At 34.6% G+C, this 15,510-nt stretch overlaps 1 protein-coding gene across 6 annotated transcripts in view; it reads left to right on the forward strand.

The window, feature by feature from the left end:
- Positions 1–15,510, forward strand: part of CORIN (corin, serine peptidase) — a 144,862-nt gene that overhangs the window by 81,468 nt on the left and 47,884 nt on the right. For 5 of the 6 annotated variants that reach the window (XM_082760360.1, XM_082760359.1, XM_082760358.1 and 2 more), the window contains 4 exons: positions 2,037–2,147; positions 3,063–3,179; positions 6,361–6,459; positions 11,360–11,591. In XM_082760360.1, the coding sequence (XP_082616486.1) occupies positions 2,037–2,147; positions 3,063–3,179; positions 6,361–6,459; positions 11,360–11,591 (559 nt within the window). The remainder of the gene's footprint in view (positions 1–2,036; positions 2,148–3,062; positions 3,180–6,360; positions 6,460–11,359; positions 11,592–15,510) is intronic. The other variant, XM_082760361.1, reaches the window with a different exon arrangement.

Raw genomic sequence — 15,510 nt, forward strand, 5'->3', positions numbered from 1 at the left:
TATTTTATTTTTTTCTAACTTTTTCTCCTAGTAATGTACCCAAGAAAAATTGTTAACTTTAAAATAATTTTTTAAAGGTTAAAATATTATTTTTCATGCTTTTTTTCTTTTGCTTTTCTAAGAAAAAGCACAGGGGATTTTGAGACTAAAAATCATAACTTTTTTTTTTTTTTTTTTTTCCAGAGATTTCTTTTACGTTTCTTCTCCAAATAAAAAATACTCAGTTTTTCATTACTTTCAGTTGGTTGCACACTGGAACAGGCTCCCCAGGGAAGTGGTCACTGCACCGAGCCTGTCTGAATTTAAGAAGAGATTGGACTGTGAACTAAGGCACATGGTCTGAACTTTTGGGTAGACCTGTGCGGTGTCAAGAGTTGGACTTGATGATCCTTAAGGGTCCCTTCCAACTCAGGATATTCTATGATTCTATGATTCTATGATTCAGTTGGTGTTATTTTTTTGTGTTTTCTTTCATAAACTTGCTTTCCTGAAAGACTTTGCTTAATCTGACTCCTAGCATTCCTATTTTGAGATAAATTTTCTATATAAAATTTAAGATCTAACATTTTGTACAGGCTATAAAAGAGTTTCAGAGCAGATTTGGCAGACTGGACTGTGTCTATGTTCCCTATCTATTTTTATGTAAAGTTAGACAGAATTGTCTTAACTGGCTGAAGAAGACTGTATAAATGAACCCAGCTGATTTGGCCCTGAGTGGGAGGGAGTTAATTAATCACAGACTAGAGCAGCTGTCCCTGGAGTTAATGCTGGACCATGGTACAAATCCTTTTCCCTACCAATTTATCTGTATTTGCAAGACATTTTGAACTTATATAATTTATGAATATACAGTAATATTTACAATACTTTATATAAGGCTAAGCCATGGAGTTTACCTTTATCCTTAAATATTATCATTCAGGCACTTTGTGAACAATTCAAGTATGTCTCCATGGCAAACTGCAGACAAGCACGAGCTTACTCTGCTCATGCTCCAAGCTTATTAAAAAATTTGTGATCAGGGCTGACATTATGATGACATCATGGTGACATTAGTAAAATATATATACTAGCACAGACAAAGCCATGTTAGCCATGTTTATTGAGCTTCCACCAGGTTCTGAGTGGAGGTAATTACTTCTGCTTGTAATATATATTGTGAGCATTTCCTTCTTGACCTATGCTAGATTTTTACAACATTTTTGAAATCCTTACTGTCTGTGTGGTCAACGCTGTATGCTTCATACTTAGTATAGCTGTGAATCGGATTGGAGAGAAATGGAAATGTCAGAAATCATCAACCCACACCCTCCTTCTCCTCCCACTACTAATCTTTTAAGAAACCCTACACCAAAGCTAAAGTGCAGGTATAGTTAGATAATTATTACTCCTTTAAGCCTGTCAAACATTTTCAACTATGTGTATTTCCTTTACACAGCCTACTCATTAGAATAATTTTCTTTATTTGTGGAAGCATTTGGGTAGAAGGAGTAAGAAGATTGGAATGCTTTCTTTTTAGATCATTCTTATGAAAAATTCTGTGTGTATGCAAAAACATAGCAGTTTCTGAGAAGGTGCCAAATGTTAGTTGAAAACTTTTTTTTTTTTTTTTTAAACAAAAAAACCTTTTTTGTTAAAAAAATAAAGGTTTGAAATGATTTTCTCCAGTGGCAACTGAAAACACTGGATGACTGAAAATCTTCTCATGAGATGGAAAACCGGAAGATGTTTTAATCTACTTGATAAATCTTAGAAGCTTGTTTACTTGCAAATGGAAACAACTGTGCACCCGAGAGATAAAATAAATGCATCACTATCTAAGTAGAATTCACTAAGTAGAATTGAGAACATGTGTAACTTATCTGCTTCCAAACTCTGCAGGTATATAAAAACTCTTATTGTAATTTACTAATGCATAATGGCTAAGTAGTAAGAATGACCAGTTTATAGGCACAGCACAACTGATAGTAGTTTATTATCCAGCTGTGTTGTTTGTTTGTGTGCTTCTTTTGGTCTTACTTTTACATTTTATTTAGATTGTAACCCATTGACACACCATCAATGTGGAGATGGGAGATGTATAACAGCTGATTGGGTGTGTGATGGTGACCATGACTGTATAGACAAATCAGATGAAATCAATTGCTGTAAGTTCATTTAATCTCTAAATGTTTGTTTGTTGTTGTTGTTGTTGTTGTTTTGTTTTGTTTTTTCCCCTCTTTTCTTTCTTTGCTTAAGAATCAAAACCAAAATTTAAGTACACATACATACTATTTGTAAGGCAAAATCATAAGCTCAATTGATTTAAGAAGTTTGCAATTAGCAAATGTTCCTTCTGGTTGTAGCAAATTAGATGTTTTTTGTCATTGTTGAGAAGTACCAACGTTGGCATGTGTTTCAGCCTTTTGTTAATAGCAGATTTGCTTTTTGTTAATTGTAGTGTTCCTGTTAAAGAGTAATGAATGAATGTATATACCCTCTTATACTGTAGGCATTTGTAGTTTGTGACAGCTTTCTGATGTGTTTGTATGCTACCTATCACACCTTGTTTGGGTTTGGACTTCTGTCTGTTTCAGCTGTGATGATGTATACCTGCCCAAGAACTACACTAGAATAATGTTTGAAATTGCAAAACCTATCATGCAGCTTTGATTCTAGTATCTTGCTGCCTTTTAGTGCTTGATCTTGCAACTGCTGTCCTACAATTCCCCCTGAAATCTAAGAACCTAATCTAAATAAGGGAATATAAACATGTGGGCAAAGAAAAGGTGACAGAATTTTTATATGAGCATAACTTTTTTTTTTTTTTTCCTTGAAAACAGCTGAACATTCATCTCAGCCTGCTACTACCTGACATATACAGTTTCAGTCCTTGTAGTTAAAAGATCAGCACAGCTGTAGGCTATTGAATGCATATTTTACATATAATGAAAAATGTCTTGTGACCTTCAGTACTAACTAGTGTTAGCAGCTTCTCCTAAAATAATTTCATTATGATGTTCAGAAATAAGTGAGACCTTTATTAACCAACATTAATGAAGATATCATTTTTTTTCCCCCAGCTTGTCATAGTCAGGGTCTGGTAGAATGCAAAAATGGACAATGCATTCCCAGTGCATTCCAGTGTGATGGAGATAATGACTGTAAAGATGGAAGTGATGAAGAAAACTGCAGTGAAAGTAAGAAAATTCTGCATTTTACTCTTCTTACAGAACCTACCATTGACTGCTTTATTCCAAAGTGCCTTTAGCTAAAACTGTTTGTCAAATAGACTTGCCTTGCTTTTCAAATAACACTTGCTAAGGCTGGCAGGTCTTTGCATTCACAAAGGAAATTGTAAGGTGAGTTTTATTAGTCCTTAAAAAAAAGTTGGAGAAATGGAGGTGATATTTACCATAGCATTGGGTTATCTGACTGATCAGCTGTTACTTGAAATAAATAAATACATATTCACATTGTCTACAGTGTTTAGAAACTGCTGTCATAGGAATTGGTGTCATCTGAGGAAGAATTTTCTCAAGAAAATACTGTTTGCATAAGAACTTGTGAGTCACAGAAAAGAGGTTTTTGTAAGTAAACTGATTATTTAGTGTAGCTGAAAGTAAGCATGTGAGAATGTAAGTTTTCACAGCTACTTACTAGCTGTCTTATGATGGATTGTGTGGGGAAAAAAAAGGAAACCAAGAAGTTTCCTGAACCCCAGACCATGGTTTTCCAAATACTTTTGTCCTGAAATAGACTTGATTGTCATGGTTTTAGCATTTGAAAGTATTTTTCATATATAATTCTCTTGCTTCTGGTGAAGGATAGGTTCAGATTGCAGCCTTTCAGTGAGAAAATGTTTCAAGTATTTCCATAATGACTGCTATTTTTAAGAAACATAAAGGAATTCAATTAATTTAGAAAACTCTAGTGCTGTCAGATACAGTGGTTATAGGACAATCTATTCAAAAGATACATACATGGTGTGATTATATAAGCCTCCTTTCCTTAGGAAAGTTCTTTGGATCCTCCTACTCTAGTTTAAACATCTACATTCCAAAATAAGTTAAAACACATAAATTACCATCATTCTTCTCTGCAATTAATGAAGATGTTGAAAAAAAGGTCTTTCAGGGAATTTCTTTCAGATCTGACTGTCACAATCTAAAAAACTGAGGATGAAGTTTTGTCTATATTTCTGACCATCTAATCTCACAAACTGCTTGGAATAATTTTCTTCCTTCCTGATGACCATCCAAAGTTTTATTCTATGAATTCTATTTCATTCTCTTGACTGATAATGAAATGTTCATTTTTAAAGTGCAAGAAATGAGGCAGGAGAATGAGATAAACAAGAAAGTAAAAAGCTATTCAGAGAATTCTAGAAGCAGCCATTTCATTTTTATTTTTTTTTTTTTTTAATTCATGCAATATAAGACTCTTAAAATTATTTTTCCCCATAAAGATAATTTCATTGGCACTGTGATGCATGAACTGGGGTAGAAATCAGTAATGCATTTCTCACTGCTTTTTGTCTCTATGAATACTGAAGAAATAATTTTAAAAAGTCTTTTTTTGGGGGAGGGAGGGATGTAATGAACAGATACAAATTGAAGTATACTAAATGCAGAGGAGTAGGAAGGGGTGATAATTATGTTGACAACGATCTCACTATATACTAAAGGAATTTTCCACTTTGCATTAAACTGCAAAACTTTTTAACACAAACATTTGTCTTGTTTTCCATTATTCAGTCTTCAAAATGCAAAAACCTCTTTCTAGTATTTTGCAATATTCCATAAGCAGAAATCTTCTTTTCAGCAACTGTATCCTGTTTGTTCCAAAATTACCTGAGAATATATAGACAGAATTTGGACTTCATTTTGGTTATGCCTCTTTAGTTCCTTGTATAGTTCTTGAAAAGGAAGACAGAATTCCAGTTTGTAACTTTCTTTTGTATTTCTTGTGTATATATGTACTTGATTTCAACAAATACAGAAAATGTCATAGGACGTACACTAAGTACAAAGACTTCTCTGCTCTGCAAGGTAAAATATTTGAATATGCTTAGCAGAGGTAACAAAGTTAGGGCTAAAGTGATCTGAGACAGGGTAGAGTGTGGTTATAGAAGTACAGTATTGACTATGTTAGAATCAGAATAATCTACAGGGAGTTTTAAGGAGTTGCGAAGCTCTTCCACTGCAGGATAAGAAAGAGATGGAGCAAACTTTTAAAAAAAAGAATTTTAATGTGAAGATTTGTGATAGCTTTAGAAGTCAAAAAGTTGTTCCTACCTTTCCAGTTTGATTTTGTAATCAAAAGCTTCTGTAAAATAAGATGGTCAAATACTACAACAAAAGAAAATATCTTCATTGCTTCAATAGATGAAGGGAAGTAAACACACATAATTAGGAAAAAATATGACTACATCATCATTATTTCTTTGGGGCAAGGTCCTGGTTTCTTCAGCATCTTCTGTATGCCCAACATAAGGATGTCATGACTGACTGATTAATATTCATGGACACTACTGCAATAAAAATAAATAAAATAAAATATCAAAAATAGAATAAATAATTTCAATAAATAATTTAAATAATTTAAAACAGAATGAGATGATAAAATACAAACTAGTCAGTCTCTACATACAGGAATAATAAATTAAATTTACTAATTTTGCAAAAGTCGTGTGAAAGAGAGAATTTAATGTTTTGGAAGGAAGTTAGCACCACTATGAGAAAGACAAAAGGCCAGAGGTTTATCAAAGAAACTAGCTACCGAGGTAATTTGTTCATAAACTTTTTGATGAAGTGCTGTTTTTGGTTATTCTAACATCCATCTTCAAGATCATTAGAGTTTGGGGAGGGTGCGTGTGTGTTGGTTTTTGTTTTTTCACTAACCAAAGATGGGCAACAAAACTTCAGCTCTGACAACCGTTCTTTAGGATAGTTTTTATTGTCCACCAAAACAATCATGAAATGAGAAGCAGATCAGCTGAATGGCACTGGGGGATAATTCCCAGAGGATATTCTCTTTTAACTAGGACCTATTGTTCCCTTTGAAATCCAATTTCCATGACCTTTCATACTCTGCCACAGGCAAGATCATGGTAGATGGCTTTCAGAGATCCATAGTTCTTCAGGGTTTGGGAATATAAATTGTCATATTAAGTAGAGGGGCAAAGAAGTGACATCTGGACATTTCTGCACACTTTTCTTCCTTACAACACTTCTTTACTGTACTTGAAATGCTGTAGAGTACTTATTCAACTATGTAAAGGAAATAACTAATTGTTATGAGTCTCTCTGTATTTTCTCATCACTATAGTCATTTTTATTAGTCTGGTATATCAGAATAGTAAATTTCTATTTTCCTCAGGTCAAACCCTCTGTCAGGAGGGAGACCAGAGATGTACTTCCTGTCCCGATACCTGTGGAACTTCTCTCTGTGAAATGAGAAACAGCCAGATAAACTGCAGTAAGTAGGTTACATGCTTCATACTGTCACTCTTCTAGGGTGTTTTAGAGTACAATGAAGATGCAGGGTAGGACGAAGTAAGTAATACTTTCATTTACTATTTAATGTCATATGTATAATGGTTAACTGTTTAAAAGGGCAAGGCATCATGCATCATAAAGCTCGATTATAGGTGTACTAAGAGATAATGTTTGACATTGAGATATTTTTGCCTTCTGTGAATTTTTGATATGTTCTTAATGAATATTTACAGTTACACTTTTTGTTAACATTAACATTCTGTAAACAACAAAGTGTAAGTGTAAGTTAATGATTTATTTTAAAAATACAAGAAAGCATGACACTGGGTTTAGTGGTCTGGAGAAGTTTCATCCCTTTTCCCAGGAAAGAATTCCGATATTCAATCTGGCTAAACTAGTTATTCTTCTGACCAATATGTATTGTAGGGGATCAGGATCTTACATGCTTTGTATCATCTTTCTTTCTATGTCCTATATTATACCGCTCTGTGCAAACCTACTGTACCCACTGTGCACTTACTTCTGAGTGTGCAATGCAGCACTATGAACAGATACCCAAGAGAAGTCAATTTTACTTGATTTTGAAACTGGGGCAGAACTGAATTCAGAATGATTTATGAATTAAAACTTGGTGATATATTACTAGAGTCAGCAGTTCAAGATACCTCACCGCATGGGCAGAGCAAGCTTGCCTTTGCTTAGATGTGAATGTGTAGACACGTCATATAATTGCTTTGTTGACCTGAGCAATACCTACTGGAAAGTTTGTTTTGGTACTACCAGATTGTTTGGATAATGTTACCATGTTGCTGCATTATATTAAGTAGAATCCCAGAGTAGATTAGGTTGGAATGGACATGTGGAGGTCAACTTGTCCAAACTCCTGATCAAAGCAGTGCCAACTAGATAATGTTGCCCAGGACATGTGCTGTTGAATTTTGAGCATCTCCCAAAGACAGAGATTCCACAATCTTCCTGGTCAATGTTTTAGAACATTAGGCCTCCCTCATGGTAAAAACCTCTTTTCCTTATGTGAAACTGGAATTTGCTGGGTTCCAACTTGTGTCTTTCACCTCTCATCTCACCTGTGTACTTCTAATAGTCTGGCTCCATCTTCGTTGCACCATCCCATTAGGTAATTGTTAACAGCAATGAGATCTCCCTTTAGCCTTCTCTTTTCATGGCTGAACAAACCCTATTGTCATAGCCTCTGCCTGTATATCATAAGTTCCAGTCCCCCAGCCTTCTCAGTGGCCATCCACTGACCTTATTCCAGTATATTAATCTCTTTTCATGAATCAGGGAGCCCAAAACCACAATACTCCAGATATGCTGTCACCAGTGATGAATAAAGGGTCATAAAAGTCACATATCTTGTCATAGTCAGCAATCAGAATTATCAGGCATGATTTTTCTATTAGAAATCGATGCTGGTTGTTCCAAGTCACCTTTATTTCTTCATGTGCAGATGTCTTCATGAATGATTTTGCTCCATAATCTTTCTGGAGACTAAGGTTAGTCTGAGTGGACTATAGTTCTGTGGATCCTTTACTTGTCATTGTTAAAGATGGATATTATGTTTGCCTTCTTCCAGTCATGAGGTTCCATGACCTTTCAAAGATGATAAAAAGCCGACTTCCAATGGGGTTAGCCAGTGAAAACCTAGACAAAAAAGATATCGAGTACCTTGGCCATGGCCCTGGTCACTAGGTCCCTTGCTTCACTGAGCAGCAGACCCACGTTTTTCCTACTTATCCTTTTGCTGTCAGTGTACTTACAAGAGCTCTTCTTGCTCAGTAGTTTCATTGTTCTGTCTGAGCTCCAAACTCCATCCTTGTATGCCTTGGAATGTCTCTCTATTCCTCTTTTTTTTTTTTTTTTTTTTTGGGAGATCAGTCATGAGATCGATGTTCAGCCATGCTGGCTTTTTCTGCCACACTTGCTTCACCTTGGAATGGGCCCTTGTGTTCTGAGGAGGCTCTCCTTTAAGGTTAAACCACTGTCCTTCAAGAAGATATTGGTATAGTTGAAACTCTCCACGAGTACCAGGGCCTCCAAAACCATGAAGCATCTTCCAGCTACCTAAGGATGGGTTCATCTACCTCTTCCTGTTTTGCCAAGATGGTCTGCAGCAAATGCCTACCATTGACATCACTTGTGTTGGTCTGTACTCTGATCCATATCCTTAACCAAATTATCCAGGTGAGATGGAACCTTCCAAAGTGATTGAGATAGATATCTTTATTTATTTATTTATCTTGTCTGTTTTCATTTAACAAATATTTAGAAAGGGTTATGAAATGGGAAGGAAGGTATCCATATACTACAAAACTAATAACAACCTACTTCATTTTTTATTTTTATTTTTAAACAAACTTATTCAAAGGTTAATCATTTAATTTTTCTTGCTTGGAATCTCAAATAGCTTCATTGAATTATTGCAGTCATTTTCTCCTCTGTGTCTTTCAATTCACAGATATATTATCTCCCACTAGAAATTGTCCCCCTTGTGGTGAAAAGGAAGCAATTTATCCTGGGACACATACACTAGTTAAGAAGAAATCAATTATATTTAGTGGAAATGTTTCCTCATCATATTGTGAGCAGCAGTCTGTAATTCTCAACAAGATTAATGCATAATCTGAATTAGACTCCTAGATCATCTCTCTTTTTCCCTTTCAGTCCACTAAATATGTAATTGTTTATACAAAACAGAATAAGAGAATTTGGGAGAGTTTTTTCTTGTACAACATCTGGAAGTACTATTGTCTTTCTGCATGTTGCTTTTGCTGTAAGACGAGAGTTACTTCATCTTCAGTAAGAGATGAGAATTCCCATGGAAATTCTCAGTTTTGACAAAGCAGCATCTTCTGACCCAGATAAATCTTTTGCTGGAAAATTCCTGGCTAAGAATAGGACACATTTCTCATGTTATACATGTTGAATATAATGGATGTTCTCCATATGTGATAATTTCAAATCGGTTTAGGCTGGCTTTGTAATGCAGTTAGAACATATTTAGAATAACAGAACAAATATCTGAAGGTCTGTGTGTGTATAAAGACAACAGATCCAGACTCTTTCCAGTTGTATCCAGTGACAGGACAAGAGGCAATGGGCACAAACTGAAACACAGGAAGTTCTGTCTGAACATCAAGAAACTATTTCTGACTGTGTGGGTAACTGGAACAGGTTGCCCTCCCTTCCCAGGGAGGTTGTGCAGTCTTCATCCTTGGAGATATTCAAAAGCGACCTGGACATTCAAAAGCGACCTGGCAAAAACAAACAGGTTTAGGTGGACCTGCTTGAGCTGGGGGTTGGCCCAGATGGCCTCCAGAGGTCCCTTCCAACCTCAGCCATTCTGTGATTCAGCAAAATGTCCCACTGAATTCTGTCTAAACTGTAGCTGGGAGATCTCAGATTTGCTGTGGGTAGACAATACATCCTCATATCTTGTATAATCTATGATGCTACTGTTTGGAACTAATTCCTGTATAGCAGGTGGAGCAGGATAGGGCAATAATAGAAGCATGGAGATATTAAAAATGGGCATATCTTGGTTAGTTAGGGTAACATGCAATGGATTCTATCCCTCATTTCCCACCCATTAAATTGTACTTATACATGTATATACTATCCATAGAGCAGCAATATCTCTGGAACCATAAGGATAGATATCAGAAGGAAAGATTAATATTTGGGGTACTTAAATTCAGTCAGATGTTCACCTGTAGTATATGTTCTGTTTGTTACACTGATTGGTGATGTGGGAGATTGGGTGTAAGATTCAAGGTTATTCTTTTCAAACCTATAATGATACTTGCACATAATGTGATAGAAGCTTTCTAAACACAGTGTGAAAATTGTAATGATATTGAGAATATGCGAAGACCTATCCTACTAGATTTTCTTCTAGAATTCACCTTAGCCGCTACAAACATGAGGCATAACAAAAGAGAGAAACATTTGTATATTTCTCCCCTTTAGTCTTGAATAATATTGTGTTATAAAAGCACCTAGAGTATTGCATATAGTTTCATGTTCACTTGTGTTTTATCATGGAAAAACTGGTGAACATATAATAAGTATGTACACATCAAGAAAATATGTTTACTGGGGAAAAATCAAAACACAAAAAGGAACTGATCTGAGTAGTGCCGGGTCACTTCCAGCTCAGGATATTCTATGGTACTGTGAAATTCATCATGAAGAAAATGGGTGCTGTATGAGTAGAACTGTTGAAGAATGATGTCTTTGAACAATTTCATTCACTCCAAAGCTGAGACTAAGTGGTTTGAGACAATAGAAATAGTTTAGTATTGGCAGTATGCAAGAATTTAGCAGAGGGGAAGAGCTGTATCCAAAATGAGCATCACGTTCCTCACATTAGAGAGGTAAATACTGAGATTATAATAGTGAATGTCAGTCCAAGAAATACTGGCCAATTCTGCTGATCAGCTGAACGACTGACTGTTGGATCTTCTTTCAACTTCCTCTCAAAGAACCAGCTCATTGGATCACACACTGTGCTGGCAAATGATATTAGCAGCTGTCTGGTGGAGAATATTAATCATGTTAAGATGCATTTTCTTCCAGAGTAAGCAAATATATACAGTCTTTTGATAACAAATGCCTTTTTGAATAGTACACATTTTTCAAGGAAACTTTTCTCATATTTTAAAAGTAAGTAAAATTAAATTTCATTTAGAAATGGAATGTGTCATATCAGTCTCAGTACTAAATTGAATTTCAATCTAAATTGAAGATAAATTCTGTACATTGTTTTCTATAGCAATGGAAAATGGAAAAAATATTTCTGACTGCAGATTTGGAAAAATATAATTTTTTAAATTTTATTTATTTATTTATTTTTGTGAAAGGTCAGTGCGAACCAATTACTCTGGAACTCTGTATGAACTTGCCTTACAACTACACTAGTTACCCAAACTACCTGGGCCACAGGACTCAGAAGGAAGCCTCTGTCAGCTGGGAGTCTTCTCTCTTCCCAGCCTTGGTTCAGACCAACTGCTACAAGTACCTTATGTTTTTTGCCTGTACAATCTTAGTACCAAAATGTGACCCCAATACAAATCATCGGATCCCACCTTGCAGGTACTATATGATACTTAATTTAATTCTTAACTGACTATGTCTATCATATTCATTTTTCTCAATTTTCTGCCTTCACTGAAAATGCCAGAGGTTTTGTTTTGAAATTTCATATCAAGAGCTAGAGAATCATATTTTACAAAAGCGTTAAATGCAGTTTATTACATGTGTGTCTAGTTTCTCAAAACAAGGAGAGGAATATCAGTTCTATTAATTTTCAAAATTCACGGATGGGGTACTTATATGAAGCATTTTCCATTGTTTGTTTGATTAGAATTGCAACACTATAAAGGGTGTTTAAACATAGGATTAATTAATTAATTTGAATTGGAACATAAGCTTTTAAAATATATATATTTTTTTGCATTTATATGTCATTTATTTATGCAAAGCCATAGCCAAATAATATTAAAAAAAATCTAAGATTTTGGTGCATAATTACCTTTCTAAATTGGAGTGTCATAAAGCATATGTTACAGTTTTGCCAGATCATTCTTTATTATAAACTATCTTATGCTTTCTGTTTATCAGATTAACTTTTCTACCATTGTCATCAATTAACATCACTGCACTTCTAAGGGTTATGCCCATGTCTGTTCAAAACAGATCTATTCTGTGAATATTGTGGCTTTGGCAGCAGCTGTCATGGAAGATTAGGAGAGTTAATAAACCTTATTAGCAGGCAGAGCTCTTCGAGCTATTGCCAGCTAGACCCTTGTTATGCTGTGTTTCTCTCTCTTTTCTTGGGTCTGCCCTGCCCTGAAAGTATTGGGCAATTAACACCTATGGCATTGAAAGAAAACTGCATTAAAAGAAAACTGCACTGAAAATCACAATGCATGTCTTAAAGTTACCTATCATGTAGCATTGGTTGACAAATATATAACCTTTCCTAGTCCAGTGATATACTTCTTAATGCAAACTGAAATTGAGTCACAAGGAAATTTATTAATATATAGATTAATTCTCCCATACAGACATACAAGAGAAGTTAGAATATCACATATAAGATAGTGTGAAGTTAGAGTGCAAGCTCTGTTTTGCATTTGCTTGTTTGAAAACCAAGTCTATATTTTTATTATTATTCGTTTTAAGAAAGCAGTATAACATATAAAAAAAATGGTCTTTCTTTAATGTAAAAGGACAAAAATTAACTTGCAGGCTTCAGCAGCTAGTTACATATCTAGCTAACAAATTTAAGAAAGTATATAGATATAGAAATACAGATAAACTATAACAACAATCTTCAACTTTAAGGAATTGAACAGAAAAATGAAGAGGAACTCATAGAAACTATAGTAAATTTAGTCTGCAGTCCCTCTCTGGAAGTCCCGACTTCTGGTTCAAATCAGGACTAATATCACGTTTAGATCACGTTGAATATACAACATAAATTTTTAAATTCTAGGATTCAAAGCTTTACTTTTATAACTGTTTATATGTTTTGGTCTTATGTTATGTTACAAGTTGAGAGTGACTTTATGAGGAAGGGATACCTTGTAGAGGCCTTACTGAGATCTGTAGTACTTTGTGTTCCTCGGTGGTATAAAAGAAGTAATAAAATAATATAAGAAAGCATAATTAATTTGATTTACAATTATGTTTTAGGAATACTTTCAGACACAGATAATGTAAAAGTGTAAAAATATTTTAGAAGTTATAACAAATAGACTCATAATACCTATAGACTCTGAGGTAACTGGTAAATGTAGGGCAGAAAAAAATATTTGATATAGAAATATAAATCTACTTAACTACAGTTTGAAGATCCTAGAAGGCAGAATGTTATATTCTGAGTACAGAATATACTGAGTGAGAAACTCAGTTTCTTTACAGTTTCTGTACTCAAAATATAATCTGCTGCTGCCTTTACAAAACAACTGCCCTCTTGTTCAAGGATAGCTGTAGTTAATCGAGTTGAACTGGATGTATTTGTATTTTCTGTAAATATGAAATGGAGCTCAGCTAATGCAGTTTTTCTGCACTAAGCTTTTGAAGTGAAAATGCACTTTCCAACCAGGAACTGAAAATTCATGTTATAATTGTGTATCCATTATACAAATGTGCCTATCAGAGATGTTTTAGATTATTATTATTATTTTCAATACTGGCACACTGTCCTTTTTGTTCTAGGAGGTGTTACTCAATGATTTCATTTCTACTTCATCTGTATAAAACATCTGTCCCCATTTTTGTAAGGCTTCCCCTTGTCTTTCTGTTATTAGTTATTATGACATGTTATTACGTCATGCTTTATTTTCATTAGTTATGAAGGTCTTCCAAGTTTATTCTAAGTAAGGAGCACAGATGAAGAGATTTTTTGAAAGAACTGAACCTGCTGTTATTAAGTTGATCTATCAAGTGTGTTTTCAAATTCTGAGCAATACCTCTTAGAAGGCATTGGTAATATTAGTCCAGGTCTGGTGAAATAATCTTTGAAGCTAAGTGTGTCCTAGGTTCCTTTTGAAACTATGGAGTTTAACATATGTGGAATAAGCTCATAAATTCTTGTATCCTTATAATGACAAGCTATCTTTGCCATGACTTGAAACTGCTCAGCATCTTGCAGAATCTGGAAATACTGTCTCATGACATTCCAATAGGTCTGTCAGTATTCCTTATTTTGGGAGGATCAGATGTTTCAGTAAATGCTTTCCTTGTCATGGTAGCCTCTAATAATAGAAATTACACTACCTGTGTATCTGAGAAGTCTCCAGCTGACTTTGTTATTACAAAAAAGTGACAGATATATATGAAGAATTATGCTGGTCAAATTTCATGCCCCTTATGCTTTGGCATCAATTTAGGCATCACATTATTCTATTTGAATTGGGAGGACAAAGAAATATTTTAGTTAACTTGCAGAAAGTTGCACAATTCTATGCTACATTTTTATCTTAATTTTCTATTCTTTACTCCTACCAAGAAGCATGTGATTTCTCTGCTTTGTGGTGTGTGTTCTTGTTAATTGATAGCAAGAATTAAAACAATTAGCTTTATTCATAGACAGTAACACAGCCATCACGGTTTGTCTGAGATGAGTTTTGACTAAAAAGTAAATAAAAACTTGTTAGCCATGTCCTCAGTATTCTGATATCCGAACTGTGAGACTCAGTATGGGAATGTGAGAAAGATTTTAAAACAATAAAATTACCAGTTGCTCTTCCAATTGTAATTTTTTCCCAATAGTATTGCAATAGACTTCTATGTGCCTTTGGATAGGCATTACTCTTTCACCACAGATTGACAACTTGATGGCTTGCAATAGCTTTTGGAAAGGGTCATCTTTGACCAGGGATTTAAATGTAAAGAGAACACATGAAAGACAAAACTGGCTTGGACATTTCAGCTAGTAATTTATTTTTATTTTTTAAACATATTAATCATAATAATGTTGGTTTTGGTTTTTGTAATCTGCAAATAAAAAATGCTGCCATTCAGAAACTTTAAGTTATAAAATGGTGTGAGTCAACGTTTTTGATATTGAAGAGGATCTAAAAGGAAAGACACAATCATGTAACTGTAGCATAGTTAATCAATATCAATTCATTCATATCAACCTTTTCTTTTTAGTCCACTGTGTCTCATTTCAGGTGGAAATCCTAATAGAATTTACCCTGTACTCTGTGTTTAGAAAGTACCAACAGACTAAGAACATCGTGCTTTAGTTGCAAGTAAACTGATGTTTTCTGCACTGTCGAGTATGTGGTAAATAAAATACACAACAGTCACAATGTAGTGCAGCACTGAGGTCTTACTTCTAGCTGCTCAGCTCAATGGTGAATAATCTGGTGCAGGAAAACATTGACTCTTCTTCATGTAATCGTGTAAAAAAAATAAATTTGAGGAGAATAATAATGCGTGGTTTTCTCATGAGGATAAAAAAGATCCTTTAATTGATCCTAAATAGATCTGCATGCTA

Source organism: Aythya marila (assembly GCF_965140915.1).
Source record: "Aythya marila genome assembly, chromosome: 4".
In the NCBI taxonomy this organism is placed as follows: domain Eukaryota; kingdom Metazoa; phylum Chordata; class Aves; order Anseriformes; family Anatidae; genus Aythya; species Aythya marila.